Below are 19,458 nucleotides of genomic sequence, written 5' to 3' on the forward strand. Positions count from 1 at the left end.
TCTGCATGATGATGGTTTCTGCCCATGTTGACCAAAAATAGGAACTTCCAGTAATGAACTTCAAAAATGGGCGAAGAACCATGAGTTGACTGATGACTCATATGATATCGTGAATATGCTCAATCTATCTAGTAGTTCCTCTACAATACAATAAACCAAATATATGATTATTATTTGTAGACATTTTTACTCATTTAAAGCTTGAAACAGTTTTGTTCTATTGCCAGATATTTTTTCTAATTTTAAGCATTTATTTCCAAAACTAAGCCAAGCCAAATATAAGCTTCAAATATGTAAAAGAAATGCATACATTTACCCATATTCACTCCCTAAAGGGTTTTTTTTTGTTTGTTTGTTTGTTTGTTTGTTTGTTTTTTCTTCTGGCATAACACCTCATACCTTGAAACTTGGGGGGAAAAAAGCTCATTTTAATAAAAAAAAAAAAAAAACAACTCTAATTTCATCAGATGACATTTAATTTTATTTAAGATCAAAAACAGTGATTAAATGACTTGTGAAATATGAATTATAACTATATGGAAAAAAATATTTATATACAATTTTGACACACCTACGCATTTTAGGGATCTTCTCTAGAAAACAAAGTTGTACATAAATCATAATATTAACATGCTGTCATAATTAACATACAGGGTTCAAACAGATATAGTCATAGTGAGTCAGGACAACAGAATATGTCACTGAGAAACACTGTGGTTAGAGATTAATGATGATAAGATGAAATGCAATGTACTTTTTCTAGAGCTTGCCATTAAAACTCAGCAATCTTTTAGTTATGATTGTCTGATTTCTAGTAAGAGTCATCCCTGTTTCCCACAAAGCCTTGTGCAGACGGTACAATGCATAAGCATTGGCTATGATCAGAAGAACACTGGTGACTATGAGAACAACATGCAAAGCCATCAAAAACCCACTGTAAAGTCCAGTAGTAGGTACTGTCCACAGGTACACCCAGCGCTGGTGGCGATTGTTATGGACAATATCAGGACCATTAACAAGGACCACAGTGTCATAGAACACACTGGACTTGGTGACATCAATATGTACTTCCTCGGTTGTAGAAGCAGTGGTGGTCAGATGACTTGAAAGAATAGTGGTTGGTGAGAGGGTATTTGTAGCTACATTGCTAGTTGTTATTGTGCCAGTGAAACATGATGCTAGGTCTCCTGTAGTGGTGACGCCACATTTCAGACTGTCACTGGTTAACACCACCAGTTGTTTGTTAAGTAAGTAGTAAGGTTCATGGCATAATACATCATGCAGGTCAGTAACTACATTTCGGTTTTCAATAATCCATTCTGCAAAGTCCAGAATAGTGCATGTGCAGTTCCACGGGTTGCTCCCAAGAGTAACAGACCGCAGTGCAGTGACATGCACAAAAATATCTCCTGGGAGGTTATTCAGCTTGTTGTTGCTCAGCCCAAGCTCGGTTAGACGATGGAGATTTTGAAAGATCTTTGCTGAAAGGGACCGGAGCTTGTTACCACTGAGTAGTAGCGTCTTAAGATTGGTTAGGGCTGAAAACTGATCTTGGTGTAAATCCTGAAGTATGTTGCTTTTTAAAGATAGCTTTTGAAGATTGGGCAAGCAGCAAAAGAGGTCCTTTGGTAGTGAGGTGAGCTTCTCATTAAAGTGTAAATTCAAAGCCCTGAGGCCAGTCATGTTAGCAAAAAGGTTCCAAGGCACAGTGGTAAGATTGGTATTATACAGGTAGAGCTCCTGAAGTCTTGGCATGTGACCTACTAGCTGGTCCGGCAGCGAGATTAGGGGATTTTTGTAGAGTGTAAGTTTAGTAAGGTTGGGTAGATAGTAAAAGGTCTCTCTTGGAATATAACGAAGTTGGTTGCCAGACAGAGTCAGGGTTAACAGAGAGGGCATGTGCCAAAAAAGTCGAGGAGGGATTTCTTGGATTTGGTTTTTATGCAGCATGAGTGTTAACAGGTTGTGCAGATGATCAAAGGAACCTTCCTCTATAGTCTTCAGCTGGTTGGAGTACAGTATCAGGGACTTGAGCTGGTTAAGGTTGTGGAACAACGTCTGTGGGATCTTTTGTAGTAAGTTCTCACACAGGTTCAGGTAATTCAAGCTTGTCACATCCTGGAAGATTCTGGCATCCAGATTTGCAATTTGGTTTTTCTTGATGTTCAGATCTGTGAGATTGACCAGCTGTTTAAACGTGTCCGCATGGAGAGACGTCAGTTGATTCCCATCAATGTGAAGCTGCTCTAGGTTCCACAGGCTGCTGAACACTCTTGGTGGAAGGGCAGAGATGAGGTTAGATGACAACACAACTGACCGGAGATGAGAAGCACTATGAAACGCTTCTGGGTGGATAGTGGCAAGAGGACTGTGGCTAATTTGGACACGCTGTAAAAAAACAAGAGCCTGAAAACTTTGGGGATTAAGGATTGTTATATGAGTGTTATTGAGTTTCAGGCGGAAAGTTTGATTGGCTTTCAGATGTGGGATTTCAGTGATGGCCCCAGTGCATGCAACATCCCCATTTGGAAAGCACACACATCTACTTGGGCAGGAAAGGCTGAGTGGAAGCTGCAATCCCAGATGCAGTAGAATAAGAATGAACCACATTCTCTCAGACTGCAAAACAGCACAGAAATAAAACAGATTAGAAATGTAGACCACACAGATTATAAATTCAGTTACAGTCTGTCAGTTAATTGTAATTCCTATATTTGTTTTAATAAATTCACAACTAGCAGAATAGGAAAGGAATTTTATAATACCGCCTGACCTTCATCTATCCAATTTCAATTAATTACAAATATGTAAATGATGTGATTCAAGATTACTTCAGCCACACTCATACAAGAGAAAGGCCTTGTTATTCAGCGATGTAAACTACCGAAGTAAATTAACAAAAGAATAAAGTTCTACTTACCTTTCATTTCATCACAGAGCTCTGGAACTGGATTTATATCTTTTTATGGATATCAATCTCCACTTTAATAATGCAAACTCATAACTCTTCAAAGCTCTTCCTACCTCTCATCAGAGGACGTCTTCTTATAATGGAACAACTGCATGTCACTTGGCCTGTTTTAAAATGCATCTAGAACTATATCTACAAGGAAAAAGACTGAAAGGATGTCTGAATCTACTATGATAAGCTGCAAATATGGAACCCACATCCCGTTCACTGCCTTCCGTGTTTCACTCTCTTTATTTCTCTTGACTTTTAGCACAATGACTGATCCTCAACAGATAGAAGAAGACAGAAGAAAATGCAGGCAGAACAACACACTTTGGTATACAAGGGACAGCCAGTACAATTGCAGTTAAATTACTCAATGATGATTTAAATTACAGACTTCATACTTTCCACATAACATCACACACACGTTTACCTCTTTTATCATGTGGAAGTTTCCTCATATCCTCAGTGAATACTATACAATTTCACAGAAACCAAAAGGATTCCTGTTACGGTTTTAACCAGGGGTGACACTAGAGGGTGTGGGGAGCCCAGGCAGGAAAATGCAAGGGGCCCTCATGTTATTTTTTTGTTCCTCTTTATTCTGTTGCTGAAAGATTATTTTAATAATGCTCCCACAGCAATAAAAAGAAATGGATAAGGTTGTGTTACAGTTTAATAAATATATTGTATAGCATAAATGTAAATATATATAAGTATTATACGTTTAAATTACAAGGGGCAATATCAAGATGTCTGCTTTTCTGTTAAAAAAATAATGATTTCCCAAATCCAAATACAATATGATCAAGATTCCCAATTTGATAACCCATCATTACATCACATAGGCTACAGCAGAACACCTTTAGTAAAGTGTTGGCTTTTATACTCGGTATATACTTTACAAAACCAAGCTATCAAGACAATTCAAGCAAAACATAAATTTCTACCAAAAAAGCTAGCTAAATAAACATTATTTGCGTGAAGCAAGTGCCAACACTGAGCTAGTTTTTGCATTACATTACTTTATGGCTTAGTCTACATTTATTATTTTTTACATTTGTTACATTATCTCCACTACTTACCACAGTTCTGCTCCCTCTTTTCCTCTTCTTCTTGTTTCCTCTTTCATTTCTGGCTTCCAGAATGTCAACTTCTTTTCATTTTTATAAATGAGACAATTCAAAATAAAATCCCACACACAAGCAAGATGGGGCCGCTCTAGGTGACTTCCTGGTATAGCGTTGCACATTACCTATCAAAGGTTTTGGGAGAGTTCTGCACAGTGAGTTTTGAAATTTTCATGGACTCAGTGTCAGCCTTAAGGTGGCCTCTTCATTGACCCCAAGCAATTGCCTGCCCTGTCTGTCCTGTAGCTAAGCCTCTGGTTTTACCAGCAGAGCAGCACAATTGTACCAGTCCGTAGGTCAGTTGTAACACGACATTGTAAACTTCCATGTACATCAGGATCAAGGATAAACCATCATACATTTATTACCCTGTGTCATATAGCTTAGTGGTGGATCGGAAAATATTAAGTTAAAAAAGATCACTTCATGTCCATTATATACATGTGAGCAATGGGTGAACAGTCACCCATTTAAACATGTAACCACACTAACAGTGATTACTATAGCACGGTTTTAATAGGGTTTAACCATAATTCTAAGGTTTTAAAAAGGATAACGTATTTATGCGCTCTGCATCGTTTGCAGTTCAATTCAAAATTAGTGTGATCATCTTTTCTGTCTCAGTGCTGTCATCTTTCACTGATCTTATCAAACAACGTGTTACAATTGTGCCCCTATACCAAGGTTATCTAATATTCAGTATCCTCTTATGAGTCAGCAGTGTGCATGTTATGCTTTAGACATACTGGAAACGACTGAAACAGAAGTTCATTTGTCTCCTATATTCTTCCTCTTTTGTTTCCTGTTCTTTGTGTTTGGCTCTAATGACATGGTGTCTGTTGGTGTATGATATCATTTTATCTGTGCAGACTGTCAAGTGTTAAGCCACATAAGTGACTTAGCTTCTCTGAGCTGGCATAAGTGTTGAATGTGTACAGAAGCTTTTATTAATGTTTTATTTATTTGTTTGATTGTTTGCTACTGTTTTTTACAACTGCTAAAAGCATTTTTCAGTACAATGTTCACTCATTCAGAACTTTCCACACACCTTTCTGTAGAAAGATGCAGTTTATTTTATGCCCAAAACGCTCTACAGTGATCAAAACCCTGGAAGCACACAGTCCCCTCCAAAAGTATTGGAACGACAAGGCCAATTCTTTTGGTTTTGCTATACACTGAAGACATTTGGGTTTTGGATTAAAAAAAAAAAAAAATGAATATGACATGATAGATCAGAATTTCAGCTTTCGTTTTCTGACATTTACATCTACATGTGTTAAACAACTTAGAACATGGCACCTTTTGCTTGAGCCCAACCATTTTTCAAGTGATCAAAAATATTGGAACATGTAACTGACAGGTGTTTCTTAATGCCCAGGTGTGCCCCGTTCGATTGCTTATTTAATCAGTTAATAGAGCTGAATGTCTACTCTTGGTTTGAAACCTGGGTTTGAACCTTGGTTTGAAACCTGTGAAGGCTGCATTTGTTGTTAAAAAGAAAGAAATGACTGGTGTACTAACAACCAGACAAGGAACAGCCAAGGAAGCAGTTGATGACAGAAACATTGTGAGAGCCATGAAGAAAAACCCAAAAACAACAGTCAGGGACATCACCAACCACCTCTACAGGGCAGAGGAAAAGGTATCACAATCCATAGTCTGAAGAAGACTTTGAGAGCAGAGGTACAGTATAGAGGCCATACCACAAGACACAAACCACTCATCAGCTGTAAGAATCAGAAGGCCAGATTGGAAATCGCAAAGAAATACAGAAATGAGCCACAATTTCTGTTTAATCTGTATTCGGTCTATATTCGGGTTGCAGTCATATTCCGAATACAATGTTTATATGCATATAGGCATCATAATATTCCTGTATACATGGATGTTGTAAGTATGCGGATCTACACATGCACTTTTCCTTTCCTGCTGTTATTTCGTGGGAGATTCAAGATGCTGCCATTGGTTATAGAGTACGCACAGTTATTAGTTTTATTACTACTTTTTCACACTAATTTAATTAGGACTCTAACACTTCTCAAATGCCTGAGAACACCGCCTTGAAATGGAAAGGGTCGGGTAAGTGTCTGTTAAGCTAAGCATCTGTTAGCACCCACAATTCCTTGTGGACTGAGACTGCAAATATATCTCCTTTCAGTGGATTTTCTGAATAAGGTGTTTACATGCAACAAATTTCTGATTAAAACAGGCATATTGGGAATCAGAATACTGTCTTAATCTGAATCAGGCAAATGGATTGTGGCATTTACATGACTCAGAACTAATTAGAATATTGCCAACTTCCGATTAATATCAGAATATTGATGTGCATGTAAACGTAGCTAATGAGCCAAAACACACTGGATATGCAACCAAATATTTAGTGTTAGTCTTAAACTAAATTAAAGTAAATATCAGTTCCAACACTTTTCCTCACCTAAAATTTGGGTGGTCTGCCACCAAAGGTGCCATGTTCTACATTGTTTAACACATCTTCTCAGAAGTGATTTCTTTTTGTGCATTTTTTTTTGTGTGCGTTATTTATTATAGTATGTGACTGATATCCAGTTTATTTTCATATTAGGTTTAAGAGTTAAGTGTAATTATTTTGTAATTGTGTATGCAAATTTGCAGATTGAGCTAAAAAACAACAACAAAATCCACACTTTAACAATATCCAAACTGAATATCAGTCACAAAAACTATGCAGGTTTTGGTTCAAATGTAAAATATGATGTGCAATAATTGACCATTCCTTTTTTCAGTAGGACAAACTGAAGTTTCAGACTCAAGAGCTGTGATTTTATCCTTTTACATTCATCATCAGAAATCATTCTTGAAAGACAATCAGTTAAACAAGAGGCTTATTAATCAAGCTGTAGGGTAACCTCATTATTTGCACATCAGAATTTGACAAAGGACAACTGAGTAGAAGGGAATATTTATTTGAATTTTGCAATTATAATTTTATACATTTTAATTTCATTATACTGACAGATCTTAGTTATATGGGTTCGACTGACAAATTATGAGATTGACTTACATCATACTTGAAATCACCAGCCAAATTAACATTAAAATCTTTACATTATATCTGATTAGTCATTAAATACACTAATCGGCAACTAATAGAAACCCCTGTACACCTTCTCAATCGCGCAATTATCCAATGTCCCAATCTTGTGGCAGCAGCAGTGCAATGAATAAAGTTGTGCAGGTACAGGTCAAGAGCTTAATGTTCACATCAAATATCCATCCATCCACTGTACCGCTTATCCTACACAGGGTCGCAGGGAGCCTGGAGCCTATCCCAGGGGACTCGGGGCACCAGGCGGAGGAAACCCTGGACAGGGTGCCGACCCATCGCAGGGCACGATCACACACACAGCCTACAACACGTCTTTAGACTGGGGGAGGAAACTGGAGTACCCGGAGGAAACCCCAAGCACAGGGAGAACACGCAAACTCCACTCACACAGGGCAGAGGCGGGATTCGAACCCCAACCCTGGAGGTGTGAGGCTTTTTCCAGTGTTTTCAGTGTATTTTAGAAACTGCAAAAATCTAAACCTACATTGGGTACAGTCTGACAGGAGAGGAACCTCAAGGTTCATCATGCGTTGTGAGTTCTGAGATGCTTTTTTTTTTTTTATTTTAAATATTTAAACCAGCCTGTCTGACACTAACAGTCATGCCAGGGTCAGAGTCACTGAGGTCACAATCCCCCTGTTAACTGAACATTAACTGAAGCTCATGAATCTGCATGATTCTCTGATTGATTGGATAACTCTCCGAATGTGCAGGTGTACATGTGTTCCTAATAAAGTGGCTTGTGATTGTATTTTCCTACGTGCTAACTCCCAGCCCTCTGAAGTACACCATCTTCCTCATCATGTTTACGGAATGAATCTTTCCGCAGCGACTGTCGCAAATCCGTTGCCGTAAAATGTGGCTGAAATGCGGCCCTGTCGTGATGCAGAGGGAGGGGCTCGAGAGAGAGAGAGAGAGAGCGAGAGAGAGAGAGAGGTTACAGAAACCAAAAACAGAAACCTGCCTTAAAATCACTGGAAGCATTCTTCCTGGAAGCTGAAACCATCTTTATCTCTAACACCATGGAGGATATGAGTATCGATCAGAAAAGGCTCCCTGGCGTCAAAGAGGGTAAGTGGAAGCGTGTCGCGGCTTCGCTCGAGACTCTGGTGATTTCTCTGACATGTTTGTGGGATATGTTGTGAAATAAAAAAGCCAACACACCTCCATGAACGTTCTCGGATTTCCTATAGACAGTGCAGTGGTGTCATTGCTGCAGCACCATGATGGCTCCTGCCAGGCAGCTGCAGAGATTAGGGCTCTGACTTCCTGCCGTGAGACCAGCCTGATTAAAGCCTGATGTCTCACCAAGAAGTAGCTGTGTGTTAATACACACACACACACACACACACACATCAGCATTACCTGAACTGTCCCGGTGTATACACTAGCACAGTCTATTATTGATGATGTAGCGTGTATGGTGTCGCATTGGTCCACACCTCGTTGTTTATTGTGGATTATTTTCCCCACAGCTCTATTTTTTTTTTTTATCTAAATAAACAAAGCTTAGCCTTAGGGATCAACTCAAACCCGAGATCTGCCAGGTGACACTTGAGCTGGCTGATGTTCTGTCAGCAGATTTTACACTGCGATTCGTTTTTGTCTAAATAGCTAACTTAATTTGATTAATAACCAGAAATCCGTCGGATATTAATCTCAAAAACTGCATAATAAGGAAAAAAAATCCAGGGGTTCATCAAGATCCGGTTGTTTTGGGCCTTACTGGAGTCAATAAAGTGGTTATGAAAAAAGTACATCTGGATTCTGTATGATTATGTTTGTTTGTTTGTTTAAAATGACCTTTTGTTTAATATCACACGTTAAAAAGTAAATAGAGTGCCCATGTGTAGGAATACTATAAATAAAAGACGTATAAGACCTGAAATTATACCTGGAATGGGAAAAATAATAGAGAAAAATGTTAATTCTAAAATATCTAATGTAATGTTGATGACCAAAATTATAGAAAATATAATTTCTGAACAAAATATTCTTGACATAATTGTATAATTCAGTGGATGGATGCGTGTGTGTGTGTGTGTTTCCCATTAATTTTTTAATTTGGGATTTGGGAATATAGAGATCAACAAAACACCCCAGTCCTAAAAAAGTCTGGTTCACGGTAAAGCTTCCACACCTGATGTGGACCATGCTGTGGTTCAGATTTCAAGAGGAACTGGATGTTTGGGTTGCTCCTATGCTCGAAAAGAGTGTTCAGACTTCACCCAACTGTGAAAATGACCTAAAATTGACTTTATAAGTGTAGACATTACGCATGAAAGGGTTTATCTTTTTTCCTTTATACTACAGCGCGGGTGAATTCTCAAATCTGATTGGTCAGAAGGTTATTATCGAATAACGGAGCGGCTCGGATAGTAGTTCTGGCTGTAACATGAACTACATGTTAATATTAATGTGCTAGTTCTAATATGCTATTGTTTCTATAGTAACTGCTCATTCACAGGGACTTGTACGGCAGACGCCCCACATAATCTAAGATTAATAATAAACAGATTAAAGAAACTGTGTTGTTAAACAAAGTGAAATGTATAATCGTTGATGTGGTGACTTTTTTTGTTAGGGGACATTTATGGAAGGAGTCTCAAGTGTAAGCACTTTTACAGTCACTGTGCTGTGCAAAATTTCCAAGGACGGAGGAGTTTACGCTTTCTGGTTTCTCTGTAAAATGACAAGCTTTCTGAGAGAGATATCTCTCTCACTCTCTCTATCTGATCGAGTGAGCAAGATGTGAATTGTTTTCGTATAACTGCGTGATCTGTCGTTTGTTATTCATTACTCAGGAGAAACGCTACGACTGTATGACGTACAACTTGATATAAATACTAGGGATGCAGAGATGCACAAAATTCAAATTTGATATGATTTTGATACAGCAAAAATAAGTATGGCCTGAATATGGATATGTGGCTTAGGTTTCCATTTTCAATTGATAAAAGTATTGAGCGCTATTAAAGTAAAAAAAAAAAAAAATCCTTGAAACTTAATAATGAAACAATGTTTGCGTGATTCATTCAGACTCTTAGCAGCATATAACGAAACAGAAGCTGTGTTTTAGAATTAAACAAAATTAAACATGGCTAGTAGACTTGTGCAATACTGATTTTTTTCCTGATCATCCAGAATCACTAGTCTAAAAAAAAAACCAGGAAAACAAACATTTTCACCATTTCCTGTTTAAGAAGAGTAGAGGAGTGTGTAATAATATTATCAGTTGTGCTGTCGGGAACTGTGGCATTCGTGAAAACTCAGCTGGATGGTGGATTTTTAAGTGCTTCTGCAGTAGTATTTCTGCATATAAGTAAATATTAGAAATAAAGAAATAAATATTTTGTTATAATCCTTTTTTACAAAGCATTTGTCTAAAGTTCACGTCACCTACATTTTCCCTGTTGAGCTACTGTTCAGTGTTGAGCAAGAGAGCACACGTACAGATGCTCGATCAAATTGAGACACCTTGAAATCTCTCTCATATTCCTCAAACCATTCCTGAACAGTTTTTTCAGTGTGGCAGGGCGCATTATATCCTGCTGAAAGAGGCCACTGCTATTAGGGAACACCGTTGCCATGAACAGGTGTACTTGATCTGTAACAATGTTTAGGTAGGTGCTACGTGTCAAAGTAACATCCATATGAATGCCAGGACCCAAGGTTTCACAGCAGCACATTGCCCAGAGCATCACACTGCCTCCGCCGGCTTGCGTTCTTCCCATAGTGCATCCTGGTGCCAAACGATGGACACGGACCTGGCCAGCCACGTTATATAAAAGAAAATGTGATTTATCAGACCAGGCCTCCTTCTTCCACTGCTCCGTGGTCCAGTTCTGATGCTCACCTGTCCATTGTAGGCACTTTTGGCAGTGGACAGGGATCATCATGGGCACTCTGACAGGTCTGCGGCTACACAGCCCCATACGCATCGAGCTGCGATGCACTGTGTGCTCTGACACCTTTCTATCATAGCCAGCATTAACTTTAACTCTTAGTAGTTCTTCTGTGGGATCGGACCAGACGGGATTGTCTTCACTCCCCATGTGCATCAGTGAGCCTTGGGTGCCCATGACCCTGTCACTGCTTCACCTGTTGTCCTTCTTTGCATCACTTTTGGTAGGTACTAACCACTGCACACCGGGAACACCCCACAAGACCTGCCGTTTTGGAGATGCTCTGACCCAGTCGTCTAGCCATCACAATTTGGCCCTTGTCAGCTGATCAGATCCTTACACTTGCCCTTATGCTTGCTTCTGTTTTCCTGCTTCCATCATATCAACTTCGATAACTGACTGTTCACTTGTTGCCTGATATATCCCACCATTCGACACCCTTTGACTGCTCCTTTAAATTTCTGCTTCCAGACCGTGGTCAGAAAGCTCCCCTGTTCTAGGAGAGCACCAGGGCCAGAGCCCAGGGAACTTTCTGCCACTCTGGGGTAATTTCCAAATTTTTGGGTCTTTTCCCTTCACAATGATGAGTCAGACGAGAGTGCTGCTGATTTAGTAGTGTTTATTCCACTCGGTTTTACCTCTACAAACAAAAAGAAAGAAAAACATTTGGGCTAGTGACAGATGCAGTCTCTCTCTGCGGCTCATGTATGTACATACCCTCAAATTAAAGCTCCACTTTGACCTGACTGTATTTAACATTAGTTTGCTAGTTATTAGGGATGATACCGAAAGTGAAAAAGGACCTAGATTTTGACCTATAAAGATTAAATAGGTCTACAAAGGAGTGGCATCTAGCACTTTACAAATAACGTTAATGGTGTTCAACAGAAAGTGATTAAATCCACTGATTTAGCAGCAAGAACAGAAAATGTCATCGTGTGAGCATTAGGCAACTGATTTGTAAAATGATCTCAAAATGTACTGTTATGCTTTTTAAATGTTTACTGTTCATGACTGAAGAATCACTTAAAATCGATCATCGAGCTGAGTTTTGGCAACTGCACAGCTGATTATTACGCCTCCTCTACTCTCCTTAAACCTGAAATGGTGGAAATGCTCATTTTCCTGTCTTTTTTTTATGCTACCAATTATGTCCAATTAAATTGTTTAACATGATGCATATTTTAAAATGGGAAATCATGATTAGGGAAAAGCAATATTGCACAAGCCTTATGTTAATGTGACTACATTTTAATGTTGCAACTTTGTATGTAACGTTTTGTGGCTTTGTATGTCATAGCTGTGTGGTTTGAAGCGACAGTAGTTAATATTTGCATCAATACTGCAATACTGACTCTGGAAAAACCCTGCTATTAATACCAGCAGGCCAGAATACTACTTTTTTTTTATTCGCAGTACTTGTCAGACAGAAGTTTGTCTGCACTGATGCACATTTATATTTGCAGGCTGCCCAGTGAGATACCTGACCCCAAGTCTTCAGCTGAAGTGTGGTTGTAGATGGCACATGGCAGGGTCAATCAGAGAGAAGTGGAAGCAAACATGGAATAGAGAGCGAGTTGGATGACTTTCACCCTTGTGTTTCCTATCGCTCATGTTCACATGAACTTGTGCAAAATGACATTAAATCTTTTTTCTGCCTTCAGTCTGTCAGCTCCGTTCGGCTTTTCCGAGCAAGACGCCTGTATGGTGCAAGTGAAGATTTTCATGTTCTTTAAAACTGCCCAGTGTTAGGCTTGAAAATCGTTAAAACTCCATGTCAGTAATTTTTCATAATCAGTTAATTCTGACTAATGTAACTCGTTTGAGTTCCAGTACCAAAAAATTATGTCAATGCCTGATTATAATATCAGCCAGATTTTTTTTCTCTTTTATTAGAAGGTTTGCGCAGGTCTTGAAGTGCTTAAAAGTGCTTGAATTTAGCTTTTTGAAATGTAAAGCCTTGAATACTTGGAATACTTGTGCTTAAAAGTGCTTGAGTATGAATTTTTATTTTACATGCCCAGTACGCAGCTTTAAAAACGTAACAAAACTTAATGACAACATAATCACAGTCTGTTCTAATAACTATTTTTTAGGACACTGACAAATGAAATCTATTTGAAATCTATATTTCAACACCTATCTGATGTGTTTGATGCAAATCAGACCTCCGTCTAAAAATGATTCAGAAATGCGTCAGGTGCTCGTCTCCAAAACCAAAAATGTATCACCCAGACCTACAAATATGTAAATTAAAAAAAAAAAAAAAGAAAAGTTGATGGAGCGCAAAGATAAGACAGATGCAAGATAAGGACATGTGTGTTCTTAGCACATATAATCCCATGTGAGTTCTCCTTCAATCTGTTTCTTAACAATATATATATTATAGAATATATATTTCCAATATTTGGAAAACACATATATGTAAAATTCATTAATCTGTATAAGAAATATTATCACGTAATAGTGCATAAAGTTCAACGGTTTCTGTTTGTCCCTCTGTTTTCCTAGAAACATCATATTCTGGCTTAGAGCTGATTATTGTTGTTAATTGATATAATAGATAATTAATACATTTAAAAAAATGAATAGCTCGAGATTATGGCCCTTTTAAAGGCTCACAAAAATGCTGACATGGTCGAGGCAGAGTGAGTTTTACACACCTGTCTTAAAATTTACATCCTGTAATCACAGCATTTTAATTCTAACTTTCTAATAGTGTTACTCACGCTCAGCTGTTTATATGTAGCCATTTATATTGTATAGAAAAAGTAATGTGAAATGTCTCCTGTGAAGTTGGTGTTTAAAACATCCTTGATTTAGCTAAGTGTATGAACCCTGTTATTAGCTAGCGTTATGAGCGAATGTGATGAACTTGGGCCAAGTAACAACACTGCAGCTGTTATGGTGTTATATTAAACCAGGGATTCGCCAAATTTTTGGGCAGAGGACTCCTTTCTGCAACCCCAAGCCTTGACCACCCTGCATTTTTTTTTTTTTTAATTTCCAGAATTATAATAGGACAACTGTAAAGTTTGAACATTTTATTATATCAGTAACATATGTGACTGAAAACCTACAGATACTAGGAACAACATGAAACTGCCTGGTGTGTACTTGATGCTTGTCTTAGGCCTGCATGTGCAGAAGCAGCGGTAATGAGAATTCACACACTCACCTGTGTATCTTGTGTCCGAGCAAAACATCCCTGTCTGTCAGGTTTCCAATTTGAACTGTAAAATGTTCAGCAATTTCATGCGCAGAGATGTTAAAAACCTGCTGCTGTCGTCATGATTGTTGTAATGAGCAAATCGAAAACTCAAATCAAAAACTCTAACCTTACATTCAAACGTATCTAGAAAATCCAGAAGACTGGTACTCAATAGACCTTTCATTAGGTTTCAAGGCGATGTGAGAGGTTTTGAACATTCAGACACTAACTGTAAACTGTAAACTAAACTGTAAACCCGGTTAGTGTACGTAAGTATATGATTTGAGACATAACGGCAGTTTGGTTAGCAGAGCTACATGGACAGGGAAATTTGTCCATTTTTATTGCTGGACTACACTAGTACAATGTCCTGATGGAAAAAGACAAATATTAATATAAACATATATTAATTGATCACATATTAGCACATATTAATTTAAAAGTGGCTTGTCTGAATGTGACTCCCAGTAACTCTTCAAAATATTAGCACATAAAATCCATCTTCGATAGTTCTAATATTAATCTATAAAATAATTTAATGAAACAAAAGAGGAAATTTTCTCAAAGCTCTATTTGTAAATCAAGTGACCTCACATGGGGTCATGACCCCTAGTCTGGGAACCCCTGCAAGGGTGTGGCAAACGTCTCCACACACAGGGGAAATTAACACTTTTTAGCAAAATGTAATGTATTTACAAAACATCCTCCACATGATTGCCGTTTCTTTGTAAACACACACACAGTTTTCTCTCCCAGCTTTGGCTCCTGGTTTGGCAGCAGCGTCGTGTGTGATGTGCTCGCCCTGTGTGTGTGTGTGTGTGTGTGTGTGTGTGTGTGTGTATCAAATACAGTGATAAAGTGCAGTCTGTAAGCGCAGTGGTTTAAAACAAATATACATCATATATGAAGTTCAAATGCAGTGCCTTAATTTGGTGATATTTGTTTGTACAGGAATTGCAGCCTTTTTTTTCATACAGTCCTGCTTGTCATGCTCAGTGCTTGGTTACAGATCTTTTACAGCCAGCGCCTGCCTGATGTATGTGACAGATAAAAAACACAGACACTGCATATTTCCCCAGTGATGCTTTGCTATTTTTTTTTTTTAGCATTTCCTGTTTGAGCCCAATTGTGCTTTTAGTTTTATCTTTAGCAAGTGAAAGTTCCACCCAGCCGTAGTTTCCTGTGCTTTCCTGAAAAACCTAATTTTTAAACCCTACATTGTTGCTAGCATTGAATTATGATTCAGACGTAATGCTAAGCTAACTGGCTGCTTTGAACATGTAGTTGCTTGAGAGCATATTGGTCAGGGGTTCTAGTTTCTACAAGGGTTCTACCTGTAGAAAGGGACTTCCCATATTTTATAGTTCTACATAAAATTTTTAAGGGTTTTCCCAGAGGAACAAAGGTTTTAACCTTTTGCTGTACAACATTTTTTACGTGACACTTTTTATTATTGAAAGTTTTCCTTTTTAAAAGACTCGGCAAAGCACAAAGTTAAAAAATAGCTTTTGATGTGGTATATTTTGCAATTAAGCAATATCGCATGAGTTCAGTTATACTGAATATCAGCATGGCTGTGAAGCCACAGGGCGAGCGCCACAGGTAATCCACAGGTAATCCACAGGTAATCCACAGGTAATCCACAGGTAATCCCAGCCATGCTGATATTCAGAATAACGGCATGATTGCAAGTGTGATATTGCTTTCATACAACAGTCTTATAAGAAATGAATTTTGACTAACTGATATTTCAGACACAGTATTGCCAAATAATTTTAAAATAATCCCAAAGAAGCCCCACTCGGCTGATAGGCCGTCAGCTAGCTCGCTAGCTAGCTCACATTGATTTGTACATTCCCATTAAAGGTGCATCTGGTGAAATTGGCTTCGCTACTTCCTTTTCATTTTCATCTGACGAGCCTTCATATTTTAAGTCATAAATTATATTCATGAAAAATCGTTTGCCATGTCCTCTGATGATGTCACTACTGTAGTAACGGTTTCAGTGGGACTGCTGCTAGAATTTTATGTCGCAAAAACAGTGAAACGTCCCAGTGCTGCTGTATAAAAGAAAATATGATTATATATATATATATATATATATATATATATATATATATATATATATATATATGTATATATATATGATAATGATAAAGTTTTTTGGCAGTGTTTATCTTTGCACAGATGGTTCCAGATTGATATTTGCCTCTCTTCTTTCAATGGGGAGAAAAAGGCTGCTCTTTGGTGGATTATTGAGTAATAATTTATATTTATCTGGTGTCACCCAGATGAGGATAAGTTCCCTTTTGAGTCTGGCTCCTCTCAAGGTTTCTTCCTCACGTTGTCTCGGGGAGTTTTTTTCTTGCCGCTGTTGCCTCTAGCTTGCTCATTAAGGATAAATTTATGAATTTTAAATTTATATCCAGAATGTATATATTTTTGTAAAGAAGCACTGTACAAATAAAATTAATATTAGCCTGAACTGAAGTTATACTGCAGAGCTCCTACATAAAATGCGTAAAAGTTGGCAGGTCTTATAATCAAAGTTAATGCCACTGGACACCTTAGTAATGTAATATCATCTAGGAGCAATAAAATCGTTAGTCTAATGGACTGGAGGTGAAACTCTGTTATCATCAGCTGAGTTTTAAGGCATTTGATTGGATTTAAGTAGTTAAGATGTCTACAACTCTAGAGGTGCTACTACTCTGCAGTCACATCAGTAATCATTTTTGTTCCATATGATTTTTTTTTCCTGGTTTTGCTATTCTTCATGTATGCTAGTATTTTGTCATTGTGAGGTTTTATAGAAGCATTCTTCCCTATTATAGTGTTTTACACATCTGCCTATGTCTGGGGTAGTATACTTAATTTGTTAGGTAAAAGAATTAAATACAACAGGACATGCTGTTATAGGAATCTAATCAAGTGGTTTCTTAATGAAATTTGATAAAATTTGCTAATACGTCATTGCCAACTGTTTGTGTTTTTATGAAGCACTCTGCACTGGTATGTCACTTCACTTAGATTAAAAACACTTGAGGAAAATCTTGGTGCACGTTACAAAAGATAAAACCTCCTTTAATGCCTGGGAACTCTTTCCATTACACTACACTGTTGGCCTCTTGACATAACTTGGGTTTTTTAATGAGTAATATTTCAATTTGTAATCATTCATTTGTAGGAATGGTCTGGTGTGCTGTATCATACATTTATGGTCATATTAATCTGTTGTTCCTGCTCTGTCAGAAAGCATTCTGTTGTGCTAGTTTTGGCTAAAAGTTGTACTTTATCTGAAAGGTTGATGGGCTGAAGATGAACATGGGCTCAAATAAAGGATTAGTCTGCGAAATGAACGGTTTCTTATTTATAAAACACAACTCATGCTATGAAGCATGTGCATATTGCAGTGTTTACGCTGTCCTGGGGTTGTAGGAAAGGGATGCCCAATTTAATCAAAAGCTATAAATAAATATTGATCTTTTTATATCTTTATTCAGTTAAGATAATTTTAGAGTAATTTTGTCATTGCCTTGTTCAATAAGTTCAGTACTTTGTTGCATTAGGTGCTTTGTCAGTCATGGGCTTTTGATTTTAGCTGGACTTGGGCTAGCCTTATCATGGCTTTATACAGAGAGGTTTGATTGATGTCTGTTAATAATTCATATTCAAGTGTGTTGTGTGTTGTTGTTTGACTACATAGAGGTTTGGTTTGGCTGAGCTGGTGGCACTGCGTCTCTTTTACTGTGGTAAAGTTAGTTTCATATTCAGACATTCGGGGATTTCTGGTCAATGGTTCAAGAATAGCACACCAAACTACTACTGTGTACCATGTCTTCCATCATCACAGTCTTGCCTCTCTTTCTTTATGTAATCTGCTTTCATTATTTTCCAATCATTTCCATCCTAGTATTCTTTGCACCTGAAAAAGGGTTACTTTTACCTGTCACTACACACTTTCTACAGACAACACAATACATTTTCTGGATTTGGCTCTGTTACTGTTCCCTTGTCGTCATCACCACGGCTGCTAGCTTATGACATATCGTGTGTATTTTAAATTCTTTTACATTTATTTATTTTTACTATTAATCATTTATTCCAGTCATGATACAGATTAGATTTTGGTATTCATTCAAACAGGGTCAAAGTCACAGCAAGGTCATATGTATGAAATAGTTTTTCTTTAATAGTTGCCTTCCTGTTTAAAGTATATTTTAAGGTATTTGAGGTGACTCTCAAAATGATGCAAGGAGTCCACCAGGCTTTACTTTTGGCTTGTTTATTATCGAATCTGGTTTGTTTTCATACTGAAATAACCAAAAACTACAAAAAAAATGTTGGTTTAGTGGCATGTAGGACTGAAACCTTCTTTATAAAACCCTTTCATTCAACAATATTCAGTGACATATATTATATTATATTATATTATATTATGTTATGTTATGTTATATTATATTATATTATATTATATTATATTTCCAGACCTACCAATTTTTTAAATAATTTTTAATAATTTTGCGTAGAAACTCCGCAATTTAACACCAGCATATGCTAGTACGAGTTATCACTCAGAAATATGCTACAAGTGCAGTCTTTTTCTTCCTCAATAAAGCAGGAGACGACCCAATCAACATATGAATCTGGAATTTTTTCTACCCAGTAATCACCAGAACAGCACCAAAAAATGCCTTTAAATATCATGTTAATGGTGCTGATAATTATAATGTGATCTCCTGTGGGTTTTTTTGGGTTTAATTTTATTTGTTTAATTATTTATTTATTGCTCTTCTGCACTGGTCAGCGCTCAGATGCATTTAAGCGCCTTGAGCAGAAGTTCAACATTGAAAATGTCAGCCATGTGGACATTAGACAACCACTTTGTAAATGTAGTGTTATGTGGGTTTTTTTTTTTTAACTGTTTACTGTGCAGTACTGCAGAATCACCTAAGTTTTTGTGATTCCCGCAGCTCCTGACAATACATCAGATGACATGGTGGAAATGCTCATTTCCTGTTGGTTTTGGAAAATCATTTATCATGATTTTAAAATGGAAAATCACAAACAGGAAAAAATAAAAATATCACGTAAGTCTAGTTCTATTCAAATGGACTACGTGCTGCGTATATGGAAGCACCATAAACCATTAAAGTTTAAAGCTTTAGTAG

General features: G+C 37.5%; 2 protein-coding genes across 7 annotated transcripts in view; one reads left to right on the top strand and one right to left on the bottom strand.

The window, feature by feature from the left end:
- LOC113547068 (platelet glycoprotein V) lies at nt 1–10,727 on the bottom strand. Of its 2 annotated transcripts, none has more exons than XM_034308737.2 (2): nt 8,336–10,727; nt 1–2,619 (listed from the first exon to the last, which is right to left on the bottom strand). In XM_034308737.2, exons 1-2 carry the CDS (start codon nt 8,531–8,533, stop codon nt 760–762), a joined length of 2,058 nt encoding a protein of 685 aa, XP_034164628.2. In that variant the 5' UTR covers nt 8,534–10,727; the 3' UTR covers nt 1–759. The 2 variants fall into 2 exon arrangements, 1 of the variants encoding a protein (XP_034164628.2); XR_008302621.1 differs by lacking the exon at nt 8,336–10,727 and adding an exon at nt 2,921–7,762 and having other exon boundaries at nt 2,483–2,619.
- Nucleotides 8,062–19,458, top strand: part of ccdc50a (coiled-coil domain containing 50a) — a 23,770-nt gene continuing 12,373 nt past the window's right edge. For 3 of the 5 annotated variants that reach the window (XM_034308736.2, XM_026947274.3, XM_026947275.3), the window contains exon 1: nt 8,068–8,242. In XM_034308736.2, coding sequence (XP_034164627.2) covers nt 8,194–8,242 — 49 coding nt within the window. In that variant the 5' untranslated portion in view covers nt 8,068–8,193. Of the gene's footprint in view, nt 8,243–19,458 lie in introns of all 5 variants that reach the window. The other 2 variants (XM_053237965.1, XM_026947273.3) reach the window with 2 other exon arrangements.

Source organism: Pangasianodon hypophthalmus, chromosome 11 (assembly GCF_027358585.1).
Source record: "Pangasianodon hypophthalmus isolate fPanHyp1 chromosome 11, fPanHyp1.pri, whole genome shotgun sequence".
Taxonomy (NCBI): Eukaryota; Metazoa; Chordata; class Actinopteri; order Siluriformes; family Pangasiidae; genus Pangasianodon; species Pangasianodon hypophthalmus.

What these genes read in the sequence shown, in the direction of transcription:
- LOC113547068 (XM_034308737.2), bottom strand. Translation starts at nt 8,533, where the DNA reads ATGCTGATGTGTGTGTGTGTGTGTGTGTGTGTATTAACACACAGCTAC. An exon ending in ATCCGAGAACGTTCATGGAG is followed by an intron (nt 2,620 to 8,335) that starts GTGTGTTGGCTT and finishes GCTGTTTTGCAG; the next exon opens with TCTGAGAGAATGTGGTTCAT.